The 14,379-nt window shown below is 31.6% G+C and overlaps 1 protein-coding gene and 1 pseudogene across 1 annotated transcript; both read left to right on the forward strand.

The window, feature by feature from the left end:
- The first annotated feature begins 402 nt into the window (after positions 1-402).
- Positions 403-5,524, forward strand: LOC142618392 (chloroplast envelope quinone oxidoreductase homolog; annotated as a pseudogene).
- Positions 5,525-9,018: 3,494 nt separating this feature from the next.
- On the forward strand, positions 9,019-14,138 carry LOC142618391 (chloroplast envelope quinone oxidoreductase homolog). The gene is made up of 4 exons (XM_075791313.1): positions 9,019-9,204; positions 10,632-10,773; positions 12,431-12,522; positions 13,292-14,138. Exons 1-4 carry the CDS (start codon positions 9,139-9,141, stop codon positions 13,979-13,981), a joined length of 990 nt encoding a protein of 329 aa, XP_075647428.1. The 5' UTR covers positions 9,019-9,138; the 3' UTR covers positions 13,982-14,138.
- Positions 14,139-14,379: the final 241 nt, after the last annotated feature.

Below are 14,379 nucleotides of genomic sequence, written 5' to 3' on the forward strand. Positions count from 1 at the left end.
TTTTCTATCCAAATCTAAAATGACCGGTAGACCTACCTAATTTTATTTTTCTAAACACACAACTTGATTGCTTAGGGTCTATTTGGATATCGCTTATTTTGCTGAAACTAAAAACTTATTGCTGAAAGTACTGTAGATAAAGGTAAAAGTTAGTAAAAATAGTACAGTGGGGCTCATGAATAATACCAAAAATAAGCTAAATAGTGAAATAATTTTGAATAGAGATAATATTACATTTTTTGCACACTACTCATTCCAAATTCAATGGCGTGGTGTTGTTATATAAGAAAATCCAATAATCCTAGTTTACTCAATTTTACTATTACCATTTTTACACGAAATTCTCGCTCTACTATAAAGCCACCCCAAAAATTTTGAATAGAGAACCTCCATTATCTAGTCCTCTTCTTGTCCTGCCTCACACATACACACACACACACAAACTCTCGTTAAGCTTTCCTTCTGAGAACTGAGAGAGTATGGCAGGGAAGCTTATGCACGCAGTTCATTACACTAATTGTGGTGGAGGACCCAGTGATTTGAAGGTTACTTCCATATCCAATTCTTTAATTTTCCTTCTCTCTCTCTCTCTCTTATTTATAAGTTTTGTTTATGAGGTTCTATCAAATTCACAGTTAGAAAATTTTTATGTTAATGTCTTGTAATGGCTGACAAAGAACTTTCAGTGATGCAAGGGTTAGTTTGTGCTTCTTCTTTTTTTTTTTCTTTTTTTTTTTTTCCAAAAAAAGAATGTAATGGAGGTAAAAGTGTTAGATTAGATTAACTTCATCAATTTTTTATAATGTAAACTTTTTGAACAAGTAGTAATTTATTATGGTGTCATAGAAAGAGGTTCTCAATTCAAACTCATTCTCCACCTTACATTCATTTTAAAAATAACCACATATTGGGTCTCAATTAATAAGGATTGTTTAAATTCACATATATGAATGAAGAGTGTTAGATTAAGAGTCAATTTTGGATCCGCTTATTTTGCTGAAATTAAAAACTTTTTACTGAAAGTATTATAGATAAATGTAAAAATTAGCTAAAATAATATAGTGGGACTCATGAATAATACCAAAAAATGCAGTGGGACCCATAAATAATAGCAAAAATAAAATAAATAGTAAAATAAGTTGGCAAAAATAATCTTTACCAAATAGACACTAAATAATTAAATTCATCATTTCATCATAACAGTTGGTAAATACGTTTCTCAGGTTCAGTTTATATTGTCACCCAGTTTGGAGGATTTGACTTTCTTTTTTTTTTTTTTTTCCTTGTCACCATATTCATTCATAGAGTAGCTGGAAACGTGCATACTCATGTGCACACACTTAAATTTCTCTTTTTTGATCACAAGGGAGGTTTGGAAACTTTTCTAGTTTGTTGGTTACTTGTTTCATGGTTCATCTTAATTTCAAGTAAAGACGACGATATAGTTGAAGTTAAAGATCACTTTTGAAAATGGATAGCCATTTTCTATATCTGCTTCATATTGAAATTTTGTGAAAGGATAAAGTGGAAGACTGATTAAGCTTAAGCTTTTGAACTAAAGATCTAGTCAATGTTTCAAGGCTGAGTTGATGAAACATTGTATCTTTGAGCTTGCCACTTTCATTTTGCTAATCTTTTTTCATCAAGAGCAATAAAGCTTTACATAATAAGCTATATTAATTAGTGCATTTTTGTAAGTTTTGGCTCCGCCGATTTATGGAAAATTATTGAATATTCAGGGAGTATCATAAATGCATATTCCTTCCTTTCACATGAATTGTGAGCCCCATTGTAAATTTAATTAATAGGACCCATTGTTATATGAAAGGAATGAGTATGTATTTATAGTACTCTCGAAGTATTATCAAAATAATTACCCTTGATTTACTATTGGTTAATTGTTTAAAATATGGAAGAAAAGGGAGGGAAATATTTTTTTAAATTTTTTGTTTTTGGGGTATGAGTCTATCAAAATAAACTTAAAAATGTAAAAAAATCTAACTTTTATTGCAATTAATTTGCTAATTATTTAATTGCTGGCGCAGTATGTTGAAGTCCCAGTTCCCACTCCAAAAAAAGATGAGGTTTTGATTAAAGTGGAAGCAGCCAGTCTTAGTCCTGCTGATTGGGTGATTCAGCAGGGCGGTTTGAAGCCTATGTTTCCTCATAAATTACCTCAAATACCTGGTATTTTTTATTTTTTTTATTCCTTTACCTAGATTTTACCATGTATCTCACAGATCAAAGGATTAAGCTGTTAGGTTGTTGTGAATTTCATCAACCGTTATTATTTGAATTCAAATTACCTCCTCTGATACCATAATAATATATTAAAATTTGTTTTAAAAGTTTAAACAAGTAGGAAAAAAATGAAAATAAAAATATAACCATTTAACCATTATCATAATAATAGGTGATGTGTTTACGTCTATAGATTCAAATTTTCTCTTAATTCAAAATTTTAGTTTGTGTTGTTATGTTGAATTCTAACACTAACTTTGTTAGAATAAATAATTACACAATTTTGCTCTCACTTCTTATTGACTCAAGTTTGTTAGGTGAAACAGGCCATTATGTATTTCGACCCGCTCATTGAAGAGAAATCTTGAACTCACATATGAAGAAAATGCTAGAATAATATATACATAATTATAAGTTTTCTACTTTCCAAAATGTTTAAGTTTTGGATAAATGGTAATTTATTTGACATACTTGTGACCATCAAATACTGATTAGGGAAAATTATTGTGTTCTCCCGGAATACCACAATTTTCTTGTAAGACCCACCATTTATTGTAAGACCCACCATTATTGTTTACGTCTATAGATTCAAATTTTCTCTCAATTCAAAATTTTAGTTTGTGTTGTTATGTTGAATTCTAACACTAGCTTTGTTAGAATAAATAATTACACAATTTTGCTCTCACTTCTTATTGACTCAAGTTTGTTAGGTGAAACAGGCCATTATGTATTTCGACCCGCTCATTGAGGAGAAATCTTGAACTCACATATGAAGAAAATGCTAGAATAATATATACATAATTATAAGTTTTCTACTTTCCAAAATGTTTAAGTTTTGGATAAATGGTAATTTATTTGACGTACTTGTGGCCATCAAATACTGGTTAGGGAAAATTATTGTGTATTCCCGAAGTGCCATAATTTTCTTGTAAGACCCACCATTTATTGTAAGACCCACTATTTATGTGAGAGGAGAGAGTACGCATTAATGGTACTCCGGGAGTACCTAATAATTTTCCACTGATTAATAGTATTACCGTCCTCTCATATAAATGGTGGTTCCCACTAATTAAATTCATGGTAAGACCCACCATTCATGTGAGAGGAGGGAGTATGTATTTATTGTACTTCGGGAGTACCTAATAATTTTCCACTGAGTAGTAGTATTACCCTAAAAAATGAGTAATTTCTTGTATATTAAATTTATTGATCAATTGAATGTCCAAGTTTCATGATAGTTAATTGTGTGTTCTAAATTTTGTGGAAGCATTGCAAAATTATTCAATTATATATATAACTTGATTCAAACGCTTTTTTGTCTTAAAAAAAATTATTATTTATTTATTAATTTTTTTTATTATTGAAAATATTCTTTGTTGGAACAGGTAATGATGTTGCAGGTGAGGTCGTAGACGTTGGATCAGGAGTCAAAAATGTCAAACCTGGTGACAAAGTCATAGCTATGCTTGGTTTTGCTGTTAAGTCCTCGTACTTGTTCACTAATTTTGTTAACGGGTATTGTTTATTTCACGCAGTGTGTTACTTTAATTATAAACTGAAAATGTGACTTTAAGTTAATTTTTCAATTTTAAAAATAAAAGTGTGCATTATGTGCAAGAAGTTTTCTTGTTGATAAGAGATTTTATTTTTAATTTCTAAGATTGTTCTTATGGGCTAAAGGGAAAGGGTGTGGGAAAATTGATAATAATGGCCTCTACTTCACCACATGTAGTTTCCAATTAAAAAGAGGAAATTATAGAATAGAATAATTTTAAAAAAATTCTCATGAAGAGGGTTACCTTTAAAATGAATAGTTAATGTTACAACTTAGAAGTTTTACAAAAAAACTACTTGTCTAAAGATTCTATATTCTACTTCTAATATTAAATATTATGCTTTACATACCAACCCGAACCTGTCATGACATGTTTTTTACTTTCTTTCTTTGTAATATAACCAAAGTTTAAAATGAATTAAATAAATAAAAAATGACACGTGACATATTATAATTGATAGAACATAAAGTGAAATACTAAAAATAAGACAGAAGACTTTAATTTATACATCATTTTCGGTTATGGGTGAACTATCTGAGCTTTAGAGATTATATGAAATGTTGAGAAATTGCATATGCATGCATATGCCAAATCCAATTGTGCTGAATTTACATTTATCTTGATGATTATATGCTTCACCAGCACCATACACACACCTTAGGTATTGATTCAAGTACATCCATCTTTGCATTTAATTTATACATTGACAAAATGGAGGTGGACTAGCTGAGTTTGTTGTGGCTAAGGCGAACTTGACAGTAATTAGGCCATTAGAAGTTTCAGCAGCTGAAGGTGCAGGCATACCGTCTTCTGGTCTAATGGCTCACCAAGCACTCACCGACTCTGCGGGTCTCAAGCTTGATAGAACCGGAGAGCCCACAAACATTCTCATCACTAATGCCTCAGAAATTGTTGGTATCAACGCAATTCAACTAGCAAAGCTTGGAAATGCACATGTTACAGCAACCTGTGCACCTGAACACATTGACCTTGCCAAGAGCTTAGGTGCTGATGAGGTTGTTGACCAAACCACCCTAGATGGGCAAGCTCTGAAAAGCCCATCTGGTAAGAAATATGACATAGTGATTCACTGTGGAGAACCAACTTCTTGGTCAACTTTTGAGCCTCATTTGGCTTCAAATGGAAAGATATTTGATGTAAAGCCTACACTTGATTCCATTAAGGCTTATGCTCTAAAGAAACTTTCTCAAAGAAGCAACTAATTCTAGTTCTCTTAAGTTGCAAGGCTGAGAATATGGATTTTCTTGTCAAGTTAGCCAAGGAAGGGAAGGTGAAGATAGTGATTGACTCTTAAGTACTCGTTGAGCAATCCTGAAGAAGCTTGGGCAAAGAATGCTGAAAACAAAAATTTTGGGAAGATCATTCTGGAGCCTTAGGTAATTAAACATATCACATATATGATATATGCCTCGATGAGTTGCTGAAAATTTGTGTCTAAAATGTTGTGCAAGAGCCACATAAATGTGTTTAAGTACACTCTTGCATTTTATTATGTGTAATTTGTCTTGTATGTTGCTATGACTTCAATATTAATTGTAAACGTTGATGTTTGGGTTTTATATCCATCTTTTCATTCTGGTCATGTTTGTTCTTAAACGTAGATGTTATTCTCAGAGATTCATTGCTGGGAATGGGGATATTATTTCAAACTATGAGAACAGTTGTAAAATTAATATTCATTTTATAGAAAAAGAAAATTTGCAATTCTAGCCTCAATGGAACAGTCGTGTTGTAATTTCTTTTTAGTCAAAAGCTTAACTTTAATTCTTATGTAATCATTTTTAGTAATTAGATAAACTTCAAATACAATTTACGTCGAATTTTGTTAAGGTAATGAATGATTAAATTATAAAAAATTTAACTCATTTAGTAACTGATGATTCACAAAAATTAGTAGGCTGCAATACTTCGGGCTATACTTAGTTGATCCCCATCAGTAACCATTTAAGAATTTAAAAAATTAGAATTTAACTTGGAAGCAATATCAAATTATGTAGTTTATTATAGTGTTATTTTTAAATTTTATTATTAATAAACTCATTTTTTAAAAAATAATAATAATAATAAATTGTTAAATAAAATTTTTTTTAACTCTAAACACTTTTGAAATGTAATTTTTTTTATCTTCAATTTAGAAATTTTCATCTTTTTTTTTAAAAAAATTATTTTCTTTTATTCTTATTTTCTTTTTAATTTTTCTACAAACTTGCATTATGAGTTGGGCACTTTAACTTTTTTTAAATATCCTAATTTATATTTTTTCTGATATATATATATATATATATATATTTATTAATTGCAGAATTATTTTTAAGAATCAAATTTCTTTATAATTTTTATTTATTTTTAAAAAAAATTCATTAATAACCACGATAAAAGAGAGAATATTTGAACTCTGATTCTTCTCATAAAATAGAACAATTATTACAAGTCTCTCTCTCTCTTTTTTTAGAGAGTTACAATATGTAACGTTCACTTTTGATAATAATTCTTTATTATCAGACCAAATACAACGATTCTACATTTAATTGTTATTGATTAAAAGTTAGCCATCTACCTATACTCTTTTGTAACAAATATTAGATCATTTTTAACACAAAAAAAAAAGATCATTTTATATTCAATCAATAAAGCATGGGTATAAGATTTCAAGTTGCGCAAAACATTATAGGAGAACGTGATTGGTAGTTGCAGAGGGTATTTTATGGTCAAGTGACACGTGGCTGCAGTATAATAATGTGATTCAACCTTATAATGAGGCTTCTTTAATGACCCAAAATTTTCTTGCGGCTAAGTGACATCCTAGTGGCTACTAGGCCCTAGGCCCTTTTATTAAAAGCCCCCACCCCTTTATGAGAAGATCTTATCCCTTATTATAGAAAGATCTAAATTTTATAATAATTATTGGTTTTTTAAATGGTTATTCAAAAATTTCCCTCTTATTATAGAAGTTCTAAAATATTAGACCAATTGAAACTTGAACTATTTGAAAAATAAAATTTTGTGAATATGTCGAATCATCAATGATAATTAATTTTTTCGAATTACTTGAAATTTTAATTTTTATAAATTGATATTCGACATGGTAAATTGGCTACATTCTGAGGAATCTCTATCCCTCTTTGAATAGCTTGTTTGAAAAGTTTTATGCTTGAACTATGATATATATATATATATATATATATATATAATTCTCTATATGAAATTTATCTTGGTTTGGTTAATTAATTCATCAAGTTATGAATTCAATTTATCTAATTAACCTTATTTTGGTTAATATTAAATAAATTTATTTAATTGATATTTCATTATAAAAGGATCACTTAAATTTACTACTTTAGGTCTCAAACTATATCAAACCAGCCATGACCAGAATACCATGTATAAAATATATGTAGCCATCATCTCACATGGAAGTAAATCCCTTGCTTGTGTAGAACCAAGGGTGTTTTTGTGTTTGACACCCTTTATTGGGTGGTCTAAGCCATGTGAGCTTTCACTCTTGGGAAGTGATGGTGACTTAGTGCCAATTGATGAATAAGTGGTCACGTAAATGGCTAGCCTGGAAATAGACACCTAATGGTGGAGTACATACAAGACATGAGAAAGTGAACCTTGCTGACACTGATGTGTAATTTTGAAGGCTACTGATGCTTTCGTTAGTGACCTTATTAAAGGAAAACCTCTCTTTTAGAATAGGGAAAAACTGTAAATTTATAAAACTTGACGATCGCACATGTTACTCTTTAATGGGCATTGATTTTGGCATACTCTAGTCATGGGCAAGGATCTTGACTTTTGTGTATTGTTTCATGTGAATGTAGCATGTGTTTTAATTGTCTGACTTTTATGCTAATAGTAGTACCACAACCTTACTTAGGGCCTATTTGGATGGAGGGAGAGCGGAGGGAGTAGAGTAGGCTGAAAATAGGCTAATTTTAGTCAAATCTACTCTATGTACTCTACTGTACTCTCTCTCCCTCCCTTTCAATCCAAACAAACCATTAGTTGTTGGATCATAACTTTGATGTTCCTCTAATCACTAGTGTATCAGGGATAGTCATGTATTGTTCTTGTGTTCAAATTAGGTGGGTTGTTTATGCACAGTGGGCTAAGTCCAAACCAAACCTTCTAGTCAATAAATCAGGTTAGACAATCTCCTCCGCATAAAAAATGAATACCAAAATTGTAAAACCATGCCAGTTCATCATTTTATAAAAGAAAAATATGTTATCCCATTTGAGCTCAGAGAGATCAACTGAAACCAAACCAATTATTCAAGTATTACAAACTATTTCACAACTTGTTTATCACAAACATGATGTGACAGAGTGTAAGTGGTGGATAAAATATTGTGGGTTCATATATAAGTAATAAACAACCACTCATAGTCTACCACATCAGAGTTGTGAATTAGTATGTGATCTAAAAATCACTTGTTGAACAATCCATTTCTATCCAAATCTAAAATGACTGGTAGACCTACCTAATTTTATTTTTCTAAACACACAACTTGATTGCTTAGGGTCTGTTTGGATACCGTTTATTTTGCTGAAACTAAAAACTTATTACTAAAAGTACTGTAGATAAAGGTAAAAATTAGTGGAAATAGTATAGTGAGGCTCATGAATAATACCAAAAATAAGCTGAATAGTGAAATAATTTATAATTTTCATTACTTTCTAAAGTTACAAGGGCTGACCCCACAGATTATCATTGAAGATCATGTCCTCTAGTGGCCCTTTGGATCACTGCCAGTATGGTTGCATATGCTAGCCGATTAAGCAATTTAATAAAACATTAAAAGAGAGACAAAGAGGGATTAAATTAACAGCTATTTGATATCAATAGTACTACAGATTTCCCAATTTTTTCACTCCATCCAAACTTGTTAAAGTGATTGATTGTGAATGGTGAAAAGGAAAAGTAGTAATTTTATAAAATAGTTCCATTAACGGGTGTCCTTGTGGTAATTATTAATAAACTATTTTTGAAAAATTTTAACACTATTTTTACGAGAAATATAAAAAGTTGTCAAAATATTTAATTTTTTTTCCAATAAAATGTTTTTAACAGTACTCTTAAAATTAATGCCTTTAGAGCATCTATTGGTGGACAGAGAAAGGTTGATTAATTTTTTGCACACTACTTAGTCTAAAGTCAATGGCGTGGTGTTGTTATATAAGAAAATCCAATAATCCTAGTTTTCTCAACTTTGCTATCAGCATTTTTACACGAAGTTCTATTATCTTGTCCTCTTCTTGTCCTACCTCACACACACAAAAACTCATTAAGCTTTCCTTCTGTAAACTGAGAGAGTATGGCAGGCAAGCTTATGCATGCAGTTCATTACACTAATTGTGGTGGAGGACCCAGTGATTTGAAGGTTACTTCCATATCCCCTTCTTTAATTTTCATGTTCTATAAGTAATTCATTCGTTTTTCATATGAAGAAAGTAAATTATTTTTCATTAGTTCACTTAGATTTCTTTTCTTTTCTTTTCTGTTTCCCTTCTCTCTCTCTCTCTCTCTCTCTCTCTCTCTCTTATTTATAAGTTTTGTTTATGAGGTTCTTTCAAATTCACAGTTTGAAAACTTTTATGTTAATTTCTTGTGATGGCTGACAAAGAACTTTCAGTGATGCAAGGGTTAGTTTGTGGTTTTTTTTTTTTTTTTTTTTCAGAAAAAGAATGTAATTAGTCGAGGGAAAGAGTGTTTGATTAAGGGTCTGTTTGGAATCTGCTTATTTTGCTAAAACTGAAATTTTTTTGCTAAAAGTACTGTAGATAAAGGTAAAAGTTAGCTGAAATAGTACAGTTGGATTCATGAATAGTACTAAAAAGTACAGTGGAGCTAATAAATAGTAGCAAAAATAAGCTAGCTTTTTTTTAGAAAAAAAAAAACTGGCTTTTTAATTTGACGTCAAAAGCATACTAAATGATTAACTTTATCATTTCATATGTCGTAAACTTTTAAGATAATTAGTAATTTATTATGATGTCGAAAAAAGAAGTCTTTAGTTCAAATTCTATCTCTACCTTACATTCATTTTAAAAATTAACCATATTTTGGGTCCCAATTAATAAGGATAGTTTAAACTCACATATATGAACGAAGAGTGTTAGATTAAGTAAGTAAATTCATCATTTCATCGTAAACAGTTTAAAAGGATTAATTTTATGATAAAAACATTTATCAGGTTTTCAGTTTTTATTGTCACCCAGTTTGGAGGATTTGACTTTTTCTTTCCTTGTCACCATATTCATTCATTGAGTAGCTGGAAACGTGCATACCCATGTGCACACACTTAAATTTCTCTTTTTTGATCACACGGGAGGTTTAATACTTTGCCAGTTTGTTGGTTACTTGTTTCATGGTTCATCTTATTTTCAAGTAAAGACATGCAATGTTTCGACGTTATAGTCGAAGTTGAAGATCACTTTTGAAAATGGATAGCCATTTTCTATATCTGCTTCGTGTTGAAATTTTGAGAAAGGATAAAGAGGAAGACTGATTAAGGTTAAGATTTTGAAGTTTGAACTAAAGAACTAGTCAATGTTTCAAGGCAGAGTTGATGAAACATTGTATCTTTGAGCTTGTCACTTTCATTTTGTTCATCTTTTTTCAAGAGCAAAAAAGCTTTACATAATAAGCTATATTAATTAGTGCAGTTTAGTAAGTTTAAAATACGGAAGAAAAGGGAGGGAATTTTTTTTTTTTTTTTTTGGGGGTATGAGTCCATCAAAATAAACTTAAAAATGTACAAAAATCTAATTTTATTGCAATTTACTAATTATTTAATTGCTGGTGCAGTATGTTGAAGTCCCAGTTCCCACTCCAAAAGAAGATGAGGTTTTGATTAAAGTGGAAGCAGCCAGTATTAGTCCTATTGATTGGGTGATTCAGCAGGGCGGTTTGAAGCCTCTGCTTCCTCGTGTATTACCTCAAATACCTGGTATTTTTTTACAGTATTTTTTTTTATTCCTTTACCTAGATTTTACTATGTATCTCAAAGCTCCAAGGATTAAACTGTTAGGTTGTGGTGAATTTAATCAACCATTATTATTCGAGTTCAAATTACTTCAAGTGGGGTCCATTCCTAATATCCAAACTGTTGTTCCCAAAGTGGGATCCATTCCTGTCAAGAATAATCAAAATGGGTCCCACCCACATGAGTATTGTTAGAAAGAACTCATTATTGACCCACTATGGAAAGTCTATAAATAAGAAGAAAGTATAGGGAAAGGGGATTGGTTGGTTTGGGAAGAAAAAGGGAAAAAGCCAGAGAATAAAGGAAGAATAAGGAAGGAAACTGAGGAGGAGGGCTGTTCGGCTAGAGAATCTACTTATCTTCGTGGGTCCTAACCAATCTTGAGGGACTACCCACTATAGGAAATCCATATACCCCAATAATAAGTAAATTGTGAGCCCAATTGCACAATTGGCCCGTTAGCCACACATTGGGCAAGCATAATTTTATATATATCAAAACACGCCATTTTGTATTTTGACCCGCTCATTGAAGGGAAATCTTGAACTCACATGTGAAGAAAATGCTAGAATAATATTTACATGATTATAAGTTTTCTACTTTCCAAAATGTTTAAGTTTTGGATAAATGGTAATTTATGTGACTTACTTATAACCATCAAATACTAATTAGGAGTATTACCCTAAAAAAATGAGTTTTTTTCTTGTGTATTAAATTTATTCAATTGAATGTCCAAGTTTTATGATTGAAACGATCCAAGGAAAAACCACATCTGCACTAAATACCCAATGTGGGACTTATTATACATTCACACACATCACACAATCAATCAAATTGGGGCATTACAATCTCCCTCACTTAAATCCCTAATGTCCTCGTTAGGGCCCACTTTGTGGAGTAGTGTCTTCGAGCCTACACAAGGTTACCGAGCCGGCTCTGATACCATATGTAACGACCCAAGGAAAAGCGCTAGCTACATCTGCGCTATATCTCAAAAGAACTAGTCACAATTGAGGCTTCTCGTAGTTGTTAATAAATCTCAGATCTACCTAGTAAATACCTTATGTGGGACTCATCACACACCCACACACATTACATAATCAATCAAATTGTGGCATCATAATCTCCCTCACTTAAATCAAATTGGGGCATCACAATCTCCCCCACTTAAATTCCTAACGTTCTCGTTAGGGCCCACTTTGTGGGGTAATGTCTCTAAGCCCACATGGGGTTACTAGATCGGCTCTGATACCATATTGTAACAACCCAAGGAAAAGCACTTGCCACATCTGCGTTATACCTCAAAAGAACTAGTCACAATTGAGGCTCCTTGTAGTTGTTAATAAAGCCCAGTTTAACTCAGTAAATACCCGATGTGAGACTTATCACACACCCACATATATCACACACCCACATACATCACACAATTAATCAAATTGGGGCATCACAATTATAGTTAATTGCGTGTTCTAAATTTTCTGGAAGCATTGCAAAATTATTCAATTATATATATATATATATATATATATATATATATATATATATATATATATATATGAGTTGATTAAAAAAATTTAAAATAAAATTTATTTATTATTGAAGATACTCTTTGTTGGAACAGGTACTGATGTTGCAGGAGAGGTCGTTGACGTTGGATCAGGAGTCAAAAATGTCAAAGCTGGGGACAAAGTCATAGCCATGACTGGTTTTTTTGTTAAGTCCTCGTTCCTCATACTTGTTCCACTAGTTTTGTCAATGGGCATTGTTTATTTTACACAGCGTGTTACTTTATAAACTGAAAATATGATTCAAGGTTACGTTTTTAGTTTTAAAAATAAAAGTGTGTGTAATTTTTTCTTGTTGATAAGAGTTTTTATTTTTAATTTCTAAGATTGTTCTTATGGGATAAAGGGAAAGGGTATGGGAAAATTCATAATAATGACTTCTACTTCACCACGTGTAGTTTCCAATTAAAAAGAGGAAATTATAGAATAAAATAATTTTTTTTTTTAATTCTCACGAAGAGGGTTACCTTTAAAATGAATGGTTTTTTTTTTTTTTTTTGAAACCCTTAAAAATGAATAGTTAATGTTACACCTTAGAAGTTTTACAAAAAAAACTACATGTCAGATAAGGATTATATATTCTACTTTTAGTATTAAATATTATGCTTACATGCCAAAGTTTAAAATGAATTAAAAAAAATAGACATGTGACATATTATAATTGGTAAAACATAAGGTGAAACATTAAAAATAAGACAAAAAAAGATTTTAATTTATAAATCATTTTCTATTATAAGCAAATTACCTGAGCTTTAGGGATTATAAGAAATGTTAGGAAATTGCATATGCATGCATATAGCAAATCCAATTGTGCTGAATTTACATTTATCTTGATAATTATATGCTTCACCAAAACCATACACACACCTTAGTTATTGATTCAAGTACATCCATCTTTGCATTTTATGCATTGACAGAATGGAGGTGGACTAGCTGAGTTTGCTGTGGCTAAGGCGAACTTGACAATAATTAGGCCATTAGAGGTTTCAGCAGCTGAAGGTGCAGGCATACCGTCTGCTGGTCTGATGGCTCACCAAGCTCTCACCGACTCTGCGGGTCTCAAGCTTGATGGAACCGGAAAGCCCACAAACATTCTCATCACTAATGCCTCAGAAAGTGTTGGTAACTATGCAATTCAACTAGCAAAGCTTGGAAATGCACATGTTACAGCAACCTGTGCACCTGAACACATTGACCTTGCCAAGAGCTTAGGTGCTGATGAGGTTGTTGACCAAACCACCCCAGATGGGCAAGCTCTAAAAAGCCCATCTAGTAAGAAATATGACATAGTGATTCACTGGGGAGAACCAACTTCTTGGTCAGCTTTTGAGCCTCATTTGGCTTCAAATGGAAAGATATTTGATATAAAGCCTACACCTAGTTCCATTAAGGCTTATGCTCTAAAGAAACTTACTTTCTCAAAGAAGGAGCTGATTCCAGTTATCTTAAGTTGCAAGGCTGAGAATATGGATTTTCTTGCCAAGTTAGTCAAGGAAGGGAAAGTGAAGACAGTGATTGACTCTAAGTACTCGTTGAGCAATCCTGAAGATGCTTGGGCAAAGAATGCTGAAAACAAAATTTTTGGGAAGATCATTCTGGAGCCTTAGGTAATTAAACATATCACATATATGATTTGTGTCTAAAATGCTGTGCAAGATCCACATAAATGTGTTTAAGTACACTATTGCATTTTATTATGTGTAATTTGTCTTGTATGTTGCTATGACTTCAATAATAATTGTAAACGTTGATGTTTGGGTTTTATATCCATCTTTTTCGTTCTGGTCATGTTTGTTCTTAAACACAGATGTTATTCTCAGAGATTCATTGCTGGGAATAGGGATATTATTTCATACTATGAGAACAGTTGTAAAATTAATATTCATTTTATAGAAAAAGAAAAATTGCAATTCTGGCCTCAATGGAGATGAGCAAGTGTGTTCGGTTGGTACCGAACTGTTTGTTTGTTTGCTTTATTTAGCCTGGGGATGGCAATAGCAAAAAA

Source organism: Castanea sativa, chromosome 12 (genome assembly GCF_040712315.1).
Source record: "Castanea sativa cultivar Marrone di Chiusa Pesio chromosome 12, ASM4071231v1".
NCBI classification, from domain to species: Eukaryota; Viridiplantae; Streptophyta; class Magnoliopsida; order Fagales; family Fagaceae; genus Castanea; species Castanea sativa.

What these genes read in the sequence shown, in the direction of transcription:
- LOC142618391 (XM_075791313.1), top strand. Translation starts at nt 9,139, where the DNA reads ATGGCAGGCAAGCTTATGCATGCAGTTCATTACACTAATTGTGGTGGA. An exon ending in GAGGACCCAGTGATTTGAAG is followed by an intron (nt 9,205 to 10,631) that starts GTTACTTCCATA and finishes TTGCTGGTGCAG; the next exon opens with TATGTTGAAGTCCCAGTTCC. An exon ending in TGTATTACCTCAAATACCTG is followed by an intron (nt 10,774 to 12,430) that starts GTATTTTTTTAC and finishes TTGTTGGAACAG; the next exon opens with GTACTGATGTTGCAGGAGAG.